The 17,167-nt window shown below is 41.1% G+C and overlaps 1 protein-coding gene across 2 annotated transcripts in view; it reads right to left on the bottom strand.

The window, feature by feature from the left end:
* Nucleotides 1-8,590: 8,590 nt before the first annotated feature.
* The window catches only part of KDM7A (lysine demethylase 7A), a 53,347-nt gene continuing 44,770 nt past the window's right edge, over nucleotides 8,591-17,167 (bottom strand). The window contains exons 16-20 of one of the 2 annotated variants that reach the window (XM_015867031.1): nucleotides 15,748-15,896; nucleotides 15,387-15,595; nucleotides 13,253-13,338; nucleotides 12,059-12,335; nucleotides 8,591-11,063 (exon numbers count right to left, since the gene is read on the bottom strand). In XM_015867031.1, the coding sequence (XP_015722517.1) occupies nucleotides 10,969-11,063; nucleotides 12,059-12,335; nucleotides 13,253-13,338; nucleotides 15,387-15,595; nucleotides 15,748-15,896 (816 nt within the window). In that variant the 3' untranslated portion in view covers nucleotides 8,591-10,968. The remainder of the gene's footprint in view (nucleotides 11,064-12,058; nucleotides 12,336-13,252; nucleotides 13,339-15,386; nucleotides 15,596-15,747; nucleotides 15,897-17,167) is intronic. The other variant, XM_015867039.1, reaches the window with a different exon arrangement.

Here is a 17,167-nt window from a genome sequence, read left to right as displayed (position 1 = left end):
GGAATGGTAATTCCCCAGAGAAGAATATAAGTGGGGGAGGGGTGGAAAAGGAACAGATTGCAGCTCCTTAATGAGGCAGACAGCGTCTCCCTTGCGATCTGCCCAACATCTAGTTGGGTTTTCTGACAGAAAAAAAGAGCCCATGCTACCCAGAAATCACTGCAGGAATGGGCAGAGCTCTCCCAGGGATGGATGGAGAAGGGCAAAAGGCAGAAAGCTGCAGCTCCTCACACCCAGCCCCCAGTTCCCTGTATTTCAATAGGCAAATAACAGCTGGAGGTCAATAGCTGCGGCCTCTTTCCTAGAACTGCAGCAGCCAGAGCCAGCAGCCAGGCTACCAAGTGGGAGATCTGGGGGTGCAGTCAGCTCCTTTCATTGCCTGCAGCACGGCATTATTTGTGGCACAGAGCAACAGCACGTCTCCTCTGGGCTGTGGTTTGGGGGATAATAGTCCATTACAGATGGGGTGGGACCAAAACCAACAGCATGCTGGGCTCCTTGGCAGAAGTTCTCAGGAGCAAACGGGCAGTGGGTTAAGCACAATCTAGCATAGACCCCACAGTATGTCCAAACAGGAGAAGCCAGAAAGAACCAAGAAAGCTCCTTAGGAGATTGATTAGATGTGCTGTAGGCTCACACAGTAGGCACAGGAGGTCATCTTGTGGTGTTTTAATGTTGCTCAGAACACCAGGTGAGGCCCAGTCTTTCTTCTGGCAAGATAAGAGTCCAGCCCCTGCCACATGAACTTCTGCACCCCGGTGTTTGCAAAAGGCTTGACTATACTTACATTCTTCTTGATGGAGCAGCTATTTAGGTGTTATCATCAGTTATCATCCTACTGTCATATTCTCTTCTCCCACAGAGGCTTCCATCATACGTTGGACTGATGTTCCTTTGGCCCTTTATTTCAGGATACTCGCTTACAGAGGGAGATGTGTTTCTGGTTTCTGCTTAAGTTGCCTGTTTTGTTAAGGAAAAATTGCCTACCAATCTGCTTGGGCAGGATATTTATGAATACAATAACAAAAAAGCAAACACCACTTAAAATGGACCTCAGGTCACCAGTGACCTTTCCTTGTAGAGGGGGTGCTCCAGCCCTCTCAGCATCTTCATGGCCTTCCTCTGGACCCACTCCAACAGTTCCATGTCCTTCTTGTGTCTGGGGCTCCAGAACTGGACCCACTACTCCAAGTGAGATCTCATGAGATTGGAGTAGAGGGGCAGAATCACCTCCCTCAACCTACTCCACTCACTTCTCTCCTTGGATGTAGAACAATCTGTCTGTGTTTTGTTGAGATCCATCTTTCTTCTTCCCCCTTCACTCTTCTCCAGCCTCTTCATTTCAGTGCAAGACAGGTTGCAAATAGCAGGAAACCATCACAAACCAAAGCCACAGACCAAGAACGGGTTGCTATTTTCACTTCCCTTCTCTCTCCTCAAAACTTCCCCCAGAAATATTAGTCAAAACATTCTGGTTTTACAAACAGCAAAACAAGCAATGCCCCATTAAAATAAAAGTAGAATGACTCTTTGAAATTGTTTTTCCTCTAACAAACATCAAAACCCAACATCTTTTCAAGCAGAACGTGTGCGTGAGGCATCAGCATCCCATGCACACCTCCTGGCTTTGTGGGAATTGTCAGTGAACCCATGGAGCAGCTGAGATCGGCTTCTTCCTATTGTGAGGGCCTCCCATTGGCTGCATGCGAGCCTCCACTTCAGCCCGCATACCGTGGGGTACCTCAGCATCACCATCTCCCACCCATACAGCCCTGACAGCGGAGGAAGTGTTGGCCTCCGAAGCGGCAGCCGTGCTGAGTGCGGCCCTTTGTTTTCACCGGATACGTTCAGGGCAGCACAGAAAAAGCAGTCACATCTGGGACCCTCTCAAGGGGCTGCTGGCTAAAGTCCAGAGGCTCGGTAGAAGAAGCGGCAGATTGTGGGTTTTGATGCCTTGGGCAGGATGTCTGCTTCCACAACGGCTGGGGAAGGAAGGAATAGAAGAGGAGATGGTCTGATAAGAGCACAGCTGTGATAAAAGGACTCTGTCTGTTCAGTATTTCATTTATTTGAGCAAGAAGAAAGGTGTCCACAGTCTCTGCAATACAGATGTTACGGTCTCATGCTTCAGCGCAATGGGAACCGCTCAGCCTGGAGGCGATGCTGAAGGCTAGCACAGAAATAGGGGCAGAGCAGAACAGAGGTGACAGACAGGGGGTCCTTCTCAATTCACCCCACAGTCATGATGACAGTTGTTCAAATCATTTCCTCGGCCTTTTCAGGTCTCCATCCCACTTTGTCCCAGGCAGCCTCTCATCCGCAATGAAACTCCTGATCTTTTACTTAAAGAAATTTGTTCTTCTGAGGGAATGAATTCACTCTCCGGCCGAGATCGCGTTCGGTACGAAGGGAAGGCTGAGATTTCAGAAGCGGCGTTTGATGCCGTCGCATTCCCTGCCCAGAAGAGATGCAGCGCAACGGAGCGCCGTGAGCTCCGCCTGGCGGTCACTGCTGCCCGCAGGGAAGGCACCGCTTCTGGACGCGTTTCTGCTCCTTTCCTCTTACCCTGAAGAAGCGTATTTTGAAACGGAAGCAGAAAACAAAACAAATATTTTGCGAGCGAAGGAAAGGTTCGCATTCCTTGCCGGCTGCAGATGTGGCCCAGCAGCCACACATCCTTTCTCCTCGCTTTGATTTTCCTATAAAAATCAGGAGTTCCATTTGGATCATAGTGTGCAAACTGCACATTTTTCCTCTTAGCAGAAGTAATGATTTCGACTGGAGCTTCAAAGGAAGAACAGAAACTCTTCCTTATTCATCTTGTGAGTGCCCCATCCCTGGAGGCACCCAGAGTCAGGTTGTTTGGGGCCCTGGGCAGCCTGAGCTGCTGGAGGGCAGCCCTGCAAAAGGGAGGAAGGTAGGACTGGGTGGGCAATGAGGTCCCTTAGAGCCTGAGCCATTCTGTGACTCTGTGGTCTACAATTGTAGACCTCAGGTTTCCAAGACCTGTTTCCCTCGGGTGCCATCAAACAGAGAAGAGCATTACATCTTATTTCAGAGGCACAGCCCGGCCCTGTGTCAGACTGCATTCTTGGGTAGGCAGCATTTGCCTCAGCAGCCAATCCCTGCTTTTGAGTAGGTTAAAAGAAGGGCAAACACTTCAGGGCTGCTCTGAAAGTAATGCCTCCTATTTTATGATGCTGGCTCTCAGAGTCAGAGGCAGCTGCTGGTGGTACGGCAGTACAGGCTGAACCTTCCAGTACCAATATCCCATTACACCCCATTTTACTGAAGGTACAATGCAGGTGTGAAATAAAGCAAAGTGAACACTCCTTAGAAAACCCTTTTCCTGCATTGCAAACTGGAGATGTTTATTTCTCGTTATGCCAGTGGTGCAAGCTAAAGACCCTCCCCCCCTGCTGGAAGCAGCCCCCAGACGGCAGCGGATGGGGATGGGAGCCTTCCTGTAAGCCAACTGCATTGAGACCGGCCAGCATGCCAACCAGCTGGGACAAGGACGTCTCTTCTGCCTTCCTTAGGGCTCAGCAGTGCTGCAGGCTGCTTCTGCCTCCCGAAGGGTGTGCTCCTCTCTGCTACCCGGCCATTTGCTCTGAACCTGGTGTTCCCCCCACACCAGGCACCCCAGAGGCCCTCAATCACATCAGCAAAACAAAGGCCTTCCCCCGAGATGAATTCCTGCATAAGAGATGGCAGCTCCCAGGCAGCAGGGCTGGGCTGGGCGGCAGCTGAGACAACTGCGGGCACCTCTGAGTTACCAGAAGCCTTCGGAAGGGCTCTAAAAGGAGCGACCTGCAGCACCACCCAAAGAACTGCTCACACTGCAGCATGTTTAAGGACACCTCACCACATCAGCATTAATTCAGATCCCGTCAAATCACTGCACGCAGGTTCACCAGGTGCTAAGAAATCACAAGTGAGACGGAAGTAAATTGTGTAAATCTAAGCAGACTCTTCTCCAGACAAATAAAACCTTAGTGCTTCTTCTAGCACCAAGTCAACCCTATTTGTGTCTGATTACCTGCAGCCATTTCTATCAATGGGGTTTTAAGGGTATTATCTACGTGTATCCCACTCCCTCCCAATACACCAGTTAGATGGATACAGGATCACTTCCCCCTACAAATTTCACTCACACGGGACCTGTGTGATATCAACATGAAATCTTTCTGCTTTCTGTACAAATTCAACTCTTCAAGTGGAATTCACTTTGAATGCCCTCCTTCGTCAGCAGGCACAGGACTGTATGAGCCTACAGGCAGTCCACCGATCACCAGGTACTTCTGCAGGTGAGCACTTCAGTCACTGGCTGCTGTAGAAACAAAGGCATGACTGACTTCACCACATCCGTTCTACTATCCACATTTCCATTAACAACCCAAAGTGGAAAAAAAACCAAAGAGGTTGGACTGGTTGTGTTCTCTAATTGGCTTACAGAATAGCTTCAGTACTTGAACAGGGGATGTAAAGCCCTCTAGGGAAAGAACTGACCTTCACAAATTGCACCCAGAACTATCTTGGTAGGCACTTCACAAGGGGAGGTGGTACAAAATCACCACAGTTCAACCTCAAATTCAGTAGTATACTGTTAACACACACACACACACCCAACCAACCTTCAGTCTTCAGATACCAAGGAAGGTATCTACTTTGCCTATTCTTTGACTTGCAGTTCTTTTGCTATATTTAGTAGCCTTGAAACCTTTTAATTCACCTGCCCGTTAGGGAAGAACCGTCCAGATGAAGTATTTCTCTACCCTCCCCAAACAGGGAAACAGAAAACGAGTAACCCTAACTTATAATGGAAATCCATTTCCAAAGGCTATTTAGCATCATTTAAAGCAGCACTTTTGAGGTATTTCAATGTTTTTCATTGCATTATCCCACCTATGATCAATGATACAGAAGTCAAAGCACTGGAGCAGCTGGCAAGAACATAAGGACAAACAGTGAATGTGTTTATATGAGTTCTTATACGCATGTGAATTTTTGTGCCCCACCAATGTCCCCTCAAGCCTCCACCACTGTAAGACCAAAACATAAATCAAGGGTTCTGTCCATGCATGATACTCTAGTTGTTCAGTAGCACAGAGCACTATGAGAAGGGGAAGAAAATGCATTACACTGAGTGCAACGCAGTAATGCTTCCATAACCCCCGGGTAAACTACCCACATGCCAACACTGTGCTGCCATATGAAGTAAGAACAGGGAGTATGAACAGCTGTGAAACACAAAATAATGTGGAGGGAGAAGGTAGCAGAGAAGCAATCCAGGATAAAAGTATGGCAAACTACATGGATGCGGGCAAGGGAAATCTCTTCTTCCAGAAACATCATATCGCTTAAAGGAAGAAATTTGAGAGGGAATCATCAGGAGCACGAGGGAAAACTTAACAAAAAACAAGAGCAAGGAGACCAGGAAAATAGCATTTCTTTTGACATCCTGCTTACAGTTCACATCTATGCCTCTAGATTTGCTAGTAGGGACAGATCACAGCACGCTTCCACCTCCCTTTTATATTAAGGTCCAAAAAGAATATACACATCTTCACAAAATGCATTTGGTTGCCATATAACACACTTCGATCGAAACGAGATTTGCACTTTGGAAAGCAAAACCAACAGTGTGAGAATATTCCACCTCTATGGAGCAAATACCTCCTTAGAAATGCAACCAATAAAGGGCACAGAGACTGAACCTAGAAAAGCATTTTCTGTTTTGTTTTCTGTATTTACATTGAAGCAAATGAGCAGAAGTCTGAAGAAATTAAACGCCTCAGAGTGCTAAAATCAAAACATAAGCAATACAAGTTTTTAATTTCAGTATTTTAAAGTACAGAAAGTGGAAACTATGAATATCAAATACAAATTTAAACAAAGCCACTTATCCTCCCCTAGAAGAATCAATGTGAACTACTTATAGAAACTTACAAATTTAACGCAAAATCAAAACAAAATAAATACTGTACATACACTTTCCCTGCCTGCAGGCAAATAGAGGATGGGAAACACTGTTATGAATTGAAAAGAAACACAAAAAAAAAGCTCTTAAAGCTGCAGCATCCCATTTCCCAGCCAAATACTTAACACAGTAGTGCGTTTCTGTAAAAAGGAAGACACACACACACACACACACCGACCCCTACTGAGCAGACAAGCTAATATTTTCAGAGACAGCAGAAGGAAAGACAGCAATCGGACTATCAGAGTACAAAAAGGAGAGGAAGAGACAAACGGGCCAGCAAAACATTACTACAAAACTAGTAAATATAGGCAGGAAGTAGCCCCCTCCCCGCACCCCCTCCCTTCTTTGTTTTTCCCCCCTCAAATTTCATGTTATTTAGAAAAAGATTCACCAAAGCATTGGCAGCAATAGACATTTCCCAGCAGAAGTGACGATACGTATCAATATAATCTCTTAAAGTGATCCCTTTCATTCCCATTCCCACAGCATGAAACGCATATGGCTTAGTTTATAATAAAAGTACAAAAAGTCTCTTATCCAAAAGGAAATGCATCCTATGAGGAAGGTGCATTTCCTTATCAGTGCTACTTGTATTTCCCATCCGCTGCATGGACTCATCACTCTCATGCTCCCACAGAGTGTTACTAGGGTGGTTTTTGTTGGGGGGTTGTTTTCTTGGAAAAATGGATGTTGCAGCTTTGATTTTCATTGAATCACAAGTAGTAAGGCCCTGGGTTCCATTTATATTTCATCTGTGAAACGGAGTAGCACTGGGCTCACTCTATCCCATTGGTACAAACAGCTTTTAATGGTCTGGAAGTATTACAAGAATGAAATTCTGAAAAGATGCTAGATTTGGGGGTCGTGAGAGGGTGTGGAGGGAGAGCTGGGCACGTGGAGCCTAAATAGAGCAGTAGTTGCAGGTTTGTAGTACTAGGTCATTCCAGCTTCAGCTCTGCTTAGTCTCCACAGTTGCCAGAAAGCAATCGGCAAGATTCATGCCAGCTGCCGATTCTGAAGCCCTGCAAATTTTTCATCATTTTCAACTTTATGGCTTTGAGAATGAAGGTAGCTTATGGCATCCAGTAAAGCCTAGGAAAAGCTGAAGCTTCTAAAGGGTGATGGTGATGACACTGTACTCTTATATCACCGCTAAAGGTAGCGCAAGCACTTCAACTACCAAATAATAATACTCAGCCCCCACAAAATCCCCCTTGTGATCAGAAAGCAACAGTATTAACTCTCAACATCTAACCCTTTCAAAATTGTATTTAAGAATGGATTCATGAAGAGTATTATAGGTTGCATAGGTAATCTACCTCAGAGGTCATTAAAGGCTACCTTGTAGCCAGGGTTTATTAACAAGTCTAGCAAGAGGAGAAAAGGGAAAGTTGCTGGAAGGGTCATTGCTAACAGTTTCTGGGTGGTCTTTGCATTTTCATGTTTTGGTTTTGTTTTCTCCTAGTTGTAGGAACGTGAGAACTTGAGAGAACGGGAAAACCCCTGCAATATGTCATTTCCTATTGTTCTGTCTGCCTATAAAAAGAAAATTAAGTTTTATGTCAAATCCAAATCCCTTTTTGACTTCTCAAAAAAAGGTTCTCATTCAGAACAAGTTATTATACCAAGCTTAATTCTCTGAGTTATCAGTCAGTGCTACCCACTCCCCACATCTTCTCCATCTCGAGTGAGATAGCAAGGAAAAAAACAAACAAACAAACAAACAAACAACAGGGCTTTTTCTCTCCGCTACTACAACACAAAGTTCAGTCCATCTACGAAAAGATTGGTGCGGTAGTGTTTTCATCTAGAACACCATAAAAATACCCCTACGAACACGTACACAAAACAAGTGAGGTCACCACATCCTCTTCATAAGCTACCAAGAGATTTTCTTTTGTTTTGTTTTAAACATGGCTCATCGTGGAAATTAGTTCAAAAATACTACTTCTGAGGTGGAATATCAGAGTTAATTTCTGCTGGAAGCACAGCTATCTGAAGAAAATGGGAATGAACCTCTGCCTGTCGACAGCCTGTGAAGAGACTATTATATAAACTCACAACAGCAACAACAGCGGAGAGCCACTTTGGGACGAAAAAAAAAAAAAAAGAAGGAAAAAGAAAGAAAGAAAGAAAACAGCGGAGAGCCACTTTGGGACGAAAAAAAAAAAAAAAAAAGGTAGAAAGTAGAATAAAGGAAGAACAAAAAGAAATAATATATATGGGTCCAGCCATATCCATGTTCTAATAGCAAGATGCAAGATAAATAACGTGGGTGGTCAGAAAACAGACTTCATATAAACCAGTCACATTTACAAGAATGTGTATTCCATATCTCAAAATTCCTTACTCCAGATTCTATTCTGGCATACTTCTATTTCCAATTAGTGTTCTCAGAAATCTGCTTACATGGAGAGATGGCTCATTCTTCGTTCTGGTCCGAATCTGCTTGCCGCCCTAAACTGGAATCTTCTATTCTTAAAAGTCATACAGCTAGCCAGCAGGAAGCAGTTTGGTTCAATACACTAAAGCTAAAACAGATTTCAAAGCTTGGCAGGCATTAATCCACTTGCTCAAGCTCAAGAACAAGGAATACTTACAAGGGTATACAACTTTAACTAATATTGACAACATATTTTATTTTTTTTGACTTACTACTTTGGTAAGAACATATTAGAAGATAGTTAAAATACTCTCTTTTGACTATTTCAATCTGGAAAACATAGCACCTGAGAACAGCAAGTAATTATTGTCACTTTCAGCACCATAGAGTACCTCTTGGCATAGCTTCTGCTTTCTTAGCAATCTTCTGTTACCTCCATTCCCAAAAGTTTGCTAAACAAGGTTGATAGCTTGCATTAAATAAAAAAATAATTATTTATTTAAACAAACAAACAAACAAACAAACAAAAATCCTGGAACAGCCTGAATGCAGCCAGTGGTCTTCTCTTTCTGGGGGTGGGTGTGAGAGAGATACCTATTTGTAGTGGAGCTATAATGAGCTAACAAACAACAACAAAAAAGCTTTTTAAAAAGTCATTCAGACCCACACTCACACATTTGTACACGCACAACTCCCAAGTCAAATCAACATCATGTAAAAGCAGGGCTGCAAAACACGCTGAAGTTGTCACTTTCAAATCTTCAAGGAAGTCAGGCCATGAAAGCTACCTGATTTATTCGCAATTGCATTATGTTTTGATGTTTCTCAATTCAGAAACAGGATAACATAGTGCTGAGAAGTTTTGATCCTGCAGCAATCAGAAGCACCTGACATCACAACTACTTCCATGATTTTGCAAAGATATTAATCATCTGCTGTAGAGGAAAAATATTCCTGCACAAATATTCTGGAAAGTCCAAGTCAACCTGCTTTTAAATTACAATATGAGAAAACTATTTCAGTATAGAATATGGAGGAAGGAAAAACTGATTATGGAGATTTGTTACATCAACAAATTGGATAGCTATGCTTGAGTATTTGATGCTTAGAAATCACTCAAGATAAACATACAAACAAAATAAAACGAAACAAAAAATCCACAAGACTGTTGTCACTAGCATATTAATGTTTTTGTTTGGCTGGACCCTGCAAAATGCCCTTTTTCCAGAATCAAGTATTCCCCTTTAAGCCTTCATCCCAATACCCCGACAGTTAAATATTTAATTTTATATTACAGAAAAAATACAAATTCTAAATCAAAATTATTTACAGTAATTCAGAATCAGCATTTGCTATCGGCTCTGTATGCAGCCTGAGAGAAATGGTCATTCTGATACCAGTAAGCTACTTCACACACATACGTGCACCAGTTAAGACTTCCAATTGGTTGTCCAGCTTTAAAGGTAACGCGGATTTCTCCTACCTTCCTGACTCTTCACTAAACTGCTTTAAAGACAATAGTATTTTAATGCTTCTTTCATGCCATGGTAAGCACTATGCCAAATCTTAAGACTGCAATGCGTCTTACGAGTTATTTCTGAGTAATTGTGAAGAAACACGTATCTTAACTGAGCTCCCACTTCCTCCAAGAAGATGCACGATGCTTCCCTCCCTTGTACCAGATTCTAAATCACTTCTGCAAACACAACTTTCAGGGAGCTTTTGCAGAAGAAAATCATCATGGATAGATCAAACACCACATCAGGAGGAAAAACATGCACTCCAGCTTGGAGGAAAGGGGTGCAGCTTCAAACAAGTTAGCTACTGGACTGACATAAGAAGAATCTTGTGTCCTTAGAGAGTCTATTCTACTCCATCAAATAAATAAATCTGTATAAAAGAGAGATCAAAAATAATCAAGCTGGCAGAAAATATGCACCTTGCAAGTCAACAGAAGCCCAGACAATAGCTTATCAAGAGCAGAAAAAAAAATAAGATTCCATAAGCCTTAATTTAAAAATAATTAATAATGCATCTCATTCCTACTTAAGACTATAACCTGAATAACAAGTTTAGGAGTCCAGAATAATCACCATTAATGTGGCTCTCCACTGCACCAGACACACATTATCAAAACAATTAAAAGCTTTCACATTCTGAAATCTAAATTAATAACTCCCAAGAAAAAAAAAAAAAAAAGTCTTCCAAATAAATAGTTTTTAAAATGAATTTTAAAGTTGTCAAAATCTATCAGAAATAAATTATTGATAAACCACCTTCATCATCTTCCCCTCATGGATTAGGTCAGAAACTACCAGCAACAAATGATATTCAAGCCCTGATGAGAGACTAATTCTCACAGTCCGTGTCTCTCTGAAGATTTCCCCGTTCCCAAATGGTTATTGCTGAGCAGGTGTGGCACAGTGAAAATGCAGCATTGGGTTGTGGGTTGGTTTTTTTTTTTGTTGTTGTTGTTCATCAGGCAGTGTTTTATATGGTACATGCAAGTCTGCTTCAAGCAGAGGAAAAACAGCAGCTCCAGGCTCTGTTGACCTCAATACTGGTCTGTATAGGAAAGACAGTAGTAGAAGTAGCAGCTACATTAAACAAAGAAGCGTGCATGGCCATTGCGGTTCAGCTTCAAGATCTTCCCGAGGCGCTGTTTAGCAGTTGCCATTCCTTTCTTTGGACGTTTGCCTGAAAAATGAAATCAAATACCTTAATTTGGGATTTCAGAACTTTTGTTTATTTATTTATTTTTAATTTTAAGTCATCATATGAAAAAATGAAATCCAGATTCCAGTGCTGAAAGCAGGCAAAATTTTCACATGGAAACACTTTTCAGTAAGTGTTCTTCATCCATTTTGGAGCCATCAAACTGGGCATCAGAATTCTAACAGCAGGAGCTGTTTTCCCTAAATCCTTGCAAGCATTATCATAAATAAAGTGATATTATTATTTCCAAATAGTTCTAGCTATGGCAGGGCAGTGAGTGTGATTGGGGAAAACTTACGCTGAGCTCTCTGAATTCAGCTCATACAAATCATACCCTCGAGTAGATTATGCAAAATAAACTAGAAAGCAGTACGGTCATCAGAATTTTCAATTATTTCTCTTTTGGTTGGCATAGTTTTCCAACCTTTCCTTAGATAAACAAACCTGACTCAGGCCACTGTTTCAGAGTACTGCTGTGGTTCTATTTGTTCTGTTCCCTGTAATGAACACACAGCAGATACAATTGCAGAGATGGAATGGTAACAATCACAGAACAGCCTGGGTTGGAGGAGACCCTTAAAGCCCCTCTAGTTATACCCCATGTTGAGGACAGGGTTGTCACCCACTAGATCAAGCTGCACAGGGCCTTGTACGCATCCAGCAACAGAGCATTCACAGTTTCTTCAGGCAGCCTGTGTCATTGCCTCACCAACCCTTTGAGTGAAAGCGTTCCCCCCAGTATCTCACCTAAATCTCCCCTCTTTTACTTTAAAGCCATTCTCTTTTGTCCTATCACTATCAGACTGTGTAAAAAGTTGGTCTCCCTTCTGGTTACAAACTCCAATTAAAGCCAAGCAGCCAGTCCAATCTCTCTTACTTCCTCCTCCACACTCTTTGATGTTTACAGGCTCCTCTACTTTAGGTGTTTATTGTTAGCCTTCTTTCCTTGGCAAAAGGGCAACAGAGATAAGTATTACCTTTTGTCGCCTGGTTGCTGATAGGGGGTGGATTTGATGCTGGCCTCTTCGTTGGATGAAGTGGAACAGACAAGGATGTTTCACCATACGGCCTGTCAGGGCTGAGGCTGCCATCGCTCAGCCGGCACTCTCCTTGAATTAGATTGGAGTCTCGCACATACTTGCCATGCTGAAAACTCAAGCCGCTGCTGTGGACTATACTTCTGTTTTCTTGAACCTTATGATTAGCCTCTGATGCACCCTCTTTCTTGATATATTTTTGCGTTTTACTTGAATCCTGGCGTGGAAATGAGGAAGAGAAAGAGAAGAAAAAAGTGGAACTTAATAGCTCCTGGATTCAGATTCACTACGGTTTTTCTAATTACACTACTACATCTTTAAAAAAGAGGATGCAGCTGCACCAGTGTTCAAGCACTTTATCACTTCCTCCAGTACAGGTTCCTCTTAAAAATCAGGTATACAATATAATATCAGAGTAAACTTTTTCATATGCACTGAAAGACAATGTTTTACACACATTATAAAGAAGACGATGTAGTTAGACTTTATTAAAACCTACACAGCATGCGTTTATTGTGCAGTTATTTAACAGCGCTTATTTTGTAACCTGAATCGTTCCCAGTATTTTTAGCATATGCAACATTAGAAATAGACAAATCTATCAAAAAATCATCAAAAACTTTAGAGAGTAAGAAAATCAGCTTTTCATTTACATATTCCTTCCTGGATTCCACCTGCACCTGGAATGGTATTCCTACCACCGGTTATTCAAAGGTTTTTATCAGTTTGACTGTATAGATTGTGGGGATGGTTTTTTTTTAAGTATATTTCTTCTGATGCTCTAATTGAGAGGAGCAAGCAAACAATACAGTGCTTCCCCAGACAGACGGAATATAAATCCACACTTTTATGTATAACCTATTTTCTTCTTCAAGTTACTGTACTAAGCATCTTAACAGCAGTCACTGTGACAGCAGCTTGAAAGGGAAACAACAAACAAAACAATGGGGGGGGAAAAAGCGTGACAGAAATACAGTCCTTGGTTACCAGCACCAGAACAGATATCAGGTTTTCAGTATGTAAACACCTACCCATGCAGGTGTTACAACTTCACGCATCTGGTTTTGGTGTTTTGTTGGCTTTTTTTTTTAATAAAAATGTGTTCAAAACATTTTAAAAGATTAAAAAGATTACCTGAGGGGTAACTCTTGAAGCTTCATTCAGGTGCCTAGCCCATGCTGAAGTCCCCAGGTGTCTTTCCTCTTCCTTCACAGACCTACCTAAAGACAATTTCAACAAGCTCAAACGTTGAAATCAGTAATTAGGAATATAAAACTTGCAATACGTTTGAATAGCTTTAAAAATGAGTTCAGGAAAGAAAAATATAATAGAAAATTTTCCCTAGATATTACATAAAAGTTGCCAGATTTGTTTGGCTCTACATACTAAATCAGGAAAGCAATCTTGCAGAATAAATAGGATTAACTAGACTCATATACCTCCATAAGAAGATCAGGTAAACACAATCGTTCACATTTGAAAATACCAACGCTGAAGATATTTTACTTTATTTGCTACACCACAGTTTTCAGTTTTCCACCACGACTTTGCACCATACTTAGCTCACATCAAGACCAATGCTGTCTTTTGATTTCTTTCTAAGCACTGATTTGCTGCTTGGGTAGAACACAGGAGACAAGATCTAAGTTGCCAAGCCTACAGTATGAGTTCCCACATCGAAAACATTTACGCTGCAGTTAACCTCTTTAATGTGAAGTCTGATATATATTGAGCCAGCTGGAATGTTTTTCCCCATAAAAATCTACATGATGCTACATTTTAGATTTGTGACTAAAACTGTTGGTAGCACACCAAAGTTCAGGCTATTGCAGTGCTTGAACACAGTCACAGCTCTCTACTTTTACTCTGCCTTTGAACAATGAGAAGGCTATTGGGGAGATGTAATCCGTAGAGCTGACCTGAACCACCCAGAGGGATATTTGCTATCACATCACATCCTGCTTGGCAATGAAAGCTGGAGCAGAGAATGGGAACGAGGAGGAAGGCTGTCTTCAAATGCACCTGTGGCTCAGAGACTGGCTGGGCATCTGTCTGTGCAGGGGAGGTGGTGAGTGATCATCTTTGTACCACTTGCTTCTTTTAATTTCACTCATTAAACTATCCTCACGTCAGCCTATGAGCCCTCTCTCCTATGCTCTTCTCGTTCTCTCCTAAATCCCACAGAACAGGCAGGGCAGGGGAAAGGAACAAGCAGCTGTGTGGCTGCTTAACTGCAGGCCTGAATCAGTCCATCATGATAAAGTAACCTGGGATTCACATTCTTAATAAATGAACAATGATTGTTGTGTGATGTATATGTCTGTGTGGTTTGCTGGGGTGGGGGATTTTTGTGTGTGTTTTTGTCATTTGGGGGTGTTTTTTGTGTTCATTTTGGTTTTATTTATTTAGATGGTTGGCTGGTAGGTCTTTAAGGACCTACAGCTAAAGTTACCAAACACAGTCTATGATACAGGGGTTTTCTGTTTTGTGCTCAAACTCAAGGTACTGCTATAGTTCTTCGAATTAGCACCTCATTTTCCTACCAAGGTTCTTTTTTTCCCCAATTATAAAACTCCTCAATTTCATTCTCATGCAAAGAATTTTCACACATAACTACTTTTCCTTTCTTTTTCAAAAACTGATTTTGATTCCTCTGAGGGAATTAGTGTTAAATGCTCTGTCTAAATCCCAAACTGCATTTAACAAATGCCTGTTTTCCACAGATGTTAAAATGTCTCTGGCAAAAACATAAAGGAAAAACAACAACCAGTAAAAAAACCCAAATCTCTGAATTCTCCCCTTCAAGATTAAAATCTCTTTTAATGAACTGCTTTCATAGCAGAATTTCAGGAGAAAACATGAATGTACTTTCCAGCGTTACATGAAAGAAGTCAAGCATATTCCTATGGATATCTAAGCAACACACATGCCATGAAAGCAGTAACTAAGTAGGTTCCATCAATCTTTTCTGAAGGAGATTGCACTTTCAATCTAACCATAACTTTGTAATTGTTGTAAAAATGTCACAAAACTTTTAAATGACAACACTTAGAAGATGTGTTTTGCTGACTTCTCGAGCTAAGTTTGCCCTTGCTTTACAAAGCAGCTTTTACTTTTTACAGCAAAAGAAAACTTTAAAATGCCACCTTTTTAAAAGTTGCTCCAATTTACTTAAAAGCCTGTCTACAGATCTTAAATCTTTAAGTACTTTTTCTAAGCAGTTCCTTCAACAGCAGAGAGCAGCCCTGTAATTAAATCAGGTACTTACCACATTCTATTGTTTTGTGGCTCTGAGAAGGCTGTCTGTCTTTATGCCTACTTCTAGGATAGCTTCTTTGTTCCTGAAGAGAGGTTCTTTTATCTGTGCAGTCTGTGCTTTGAGTATGATCTGGTAAACATGTGGTATAGTGCAATCCTGCCATAGAAAGCATGCCCTGAATAGCTTCTTCTTCTGTACTTGTCGAGGTAGGACATTCCCTAGAAAAACATGCACGAATGAAACAGTTCAAAAACAGAACAGTAAATCTCTCTGAATGAATTGTTTTTACATTAATATTAAGCAGAAACATAAATATTAGTGTGAAAAAGTCTAATACTAATTTATAAACAAATGCCAACAATGTGTTTACTTTTTACTGGGAGTTTCATTTCTGGATGGCTTCTGGGTAGTTTGACAAAGGTCTCTCGTGACCTTAGATTCCTCCTTGAAATTTGATGTTACTTCCTGTTTCTCTTCATCACCTGAGCTTTCCGACTCCTCTGTGGAGGAATCCTTCTGCTGAAACAAAAGCAGACAGTATATAGAATTGTCATCATGCCATCTAGAATAGAGATGCTACTTTATTTTTAAAAAACAACAACAACAACAATCTAGAGCTTCTAAGAACAACATTTTGATATACATGTATATATGCAATACATATATGTACATATATATACATATATATAGTATCCAGAATGCAGCTAACTTGAATGAGTAACTGAGATATTATCTATCCAAATATTGCAGCAAGCATCTTCAAAATCCAGCAGAGAACACTACACACATTAAAGCATGCACAAATCACTGCATTCATTTTTTAAGAGAGTAATGGCTACTCTTATCTTCTGTATTCAAAGCTGAGAAAAAAACATGGAACTAGAGTTCCAAGGAACAGAGCAGCCCAATATTATTCCTATTTATAATGAGACAAGTGCTGCCCCAGGTAACAGTTTCTCACACCCACTCTCACAAACAAGTTAACTTCCATCAGTAGCATATCTGCAAGTGATGGAAGCTCTCAGGTAAACCCAGAAAACAGCAAGAACGGGCCTCTTATAATGGAAAAGCCTAATTTCTTGAATGAAAGTGCTTGTCAACTCCTGATGAGATTATAACTTGTATGAGCAAAACCTTCTCAAAGGTGAACTAACAATATGTATCTTAACACACCATTAAGTAAAGAAAGGGCTACCACAGATACATTCAGCTCAGTAATCCAGACTAATTATTTTCAACAAATATAGACAACAGCACGTTTTAATTCAAGGCAAAGACTATACATGATAACTCAATAATAGGCTTTGGAGAGGAAGATCAGAAAATGGAGGATCATAGTCCTTCAAGACTGCCACCACCAATCAGAATAACTGTAAGTCAGTGCAGCAGATCACCAAGCAATGTTTTTAAACAATAGCTTCATTCTGAAAAGCAGCTCATTAATCTTTGACACTTCTAAAGTGGCACAAATAGGTAATGATGTTATAACTACAATTCAATATCAGTAAGAAAGCTACAGTCTTGTTAAGATCTTTTCTGTAATATATAAAAACATCTGAAAGATTTACAGGAACTACTGAGATAATTCATTTTGGATACATCATTATAATAAAAAAAAATACAAACATTAAATAGGAAGCTGAAGAACATAGTGCAACTAAGGAATCAGTGGCATTAATACAAAATATTTCATTCCGTGATAAAGTGATCCAAGGTTGGTTACATGCTTGTATAAAGTATTTAATTTAATTGTAAAGAAGTCTGGGCATTCAAAAGGAGGATCTCCGTTT

This window comes from Coturnix japonica, chromosome 1 (assembly GCF_001577835.2).
Source record: "Coturnix japonica isolate 7356 chromosome 1, Coturnix japonica 2.1, whole genome shotgun sequence".
NCBI classification, from domain to species: domain Eukaryota; kingdom Metazoa; phylum Chordata; class Aves; order Galliformes; family Phasianidae; genus Coturnix; species Coturnix japonica.
Note: the sequence above shows the minus strand (reverse complement) of the source record. Positions and strands in the feature narration are given on the sequence as shown.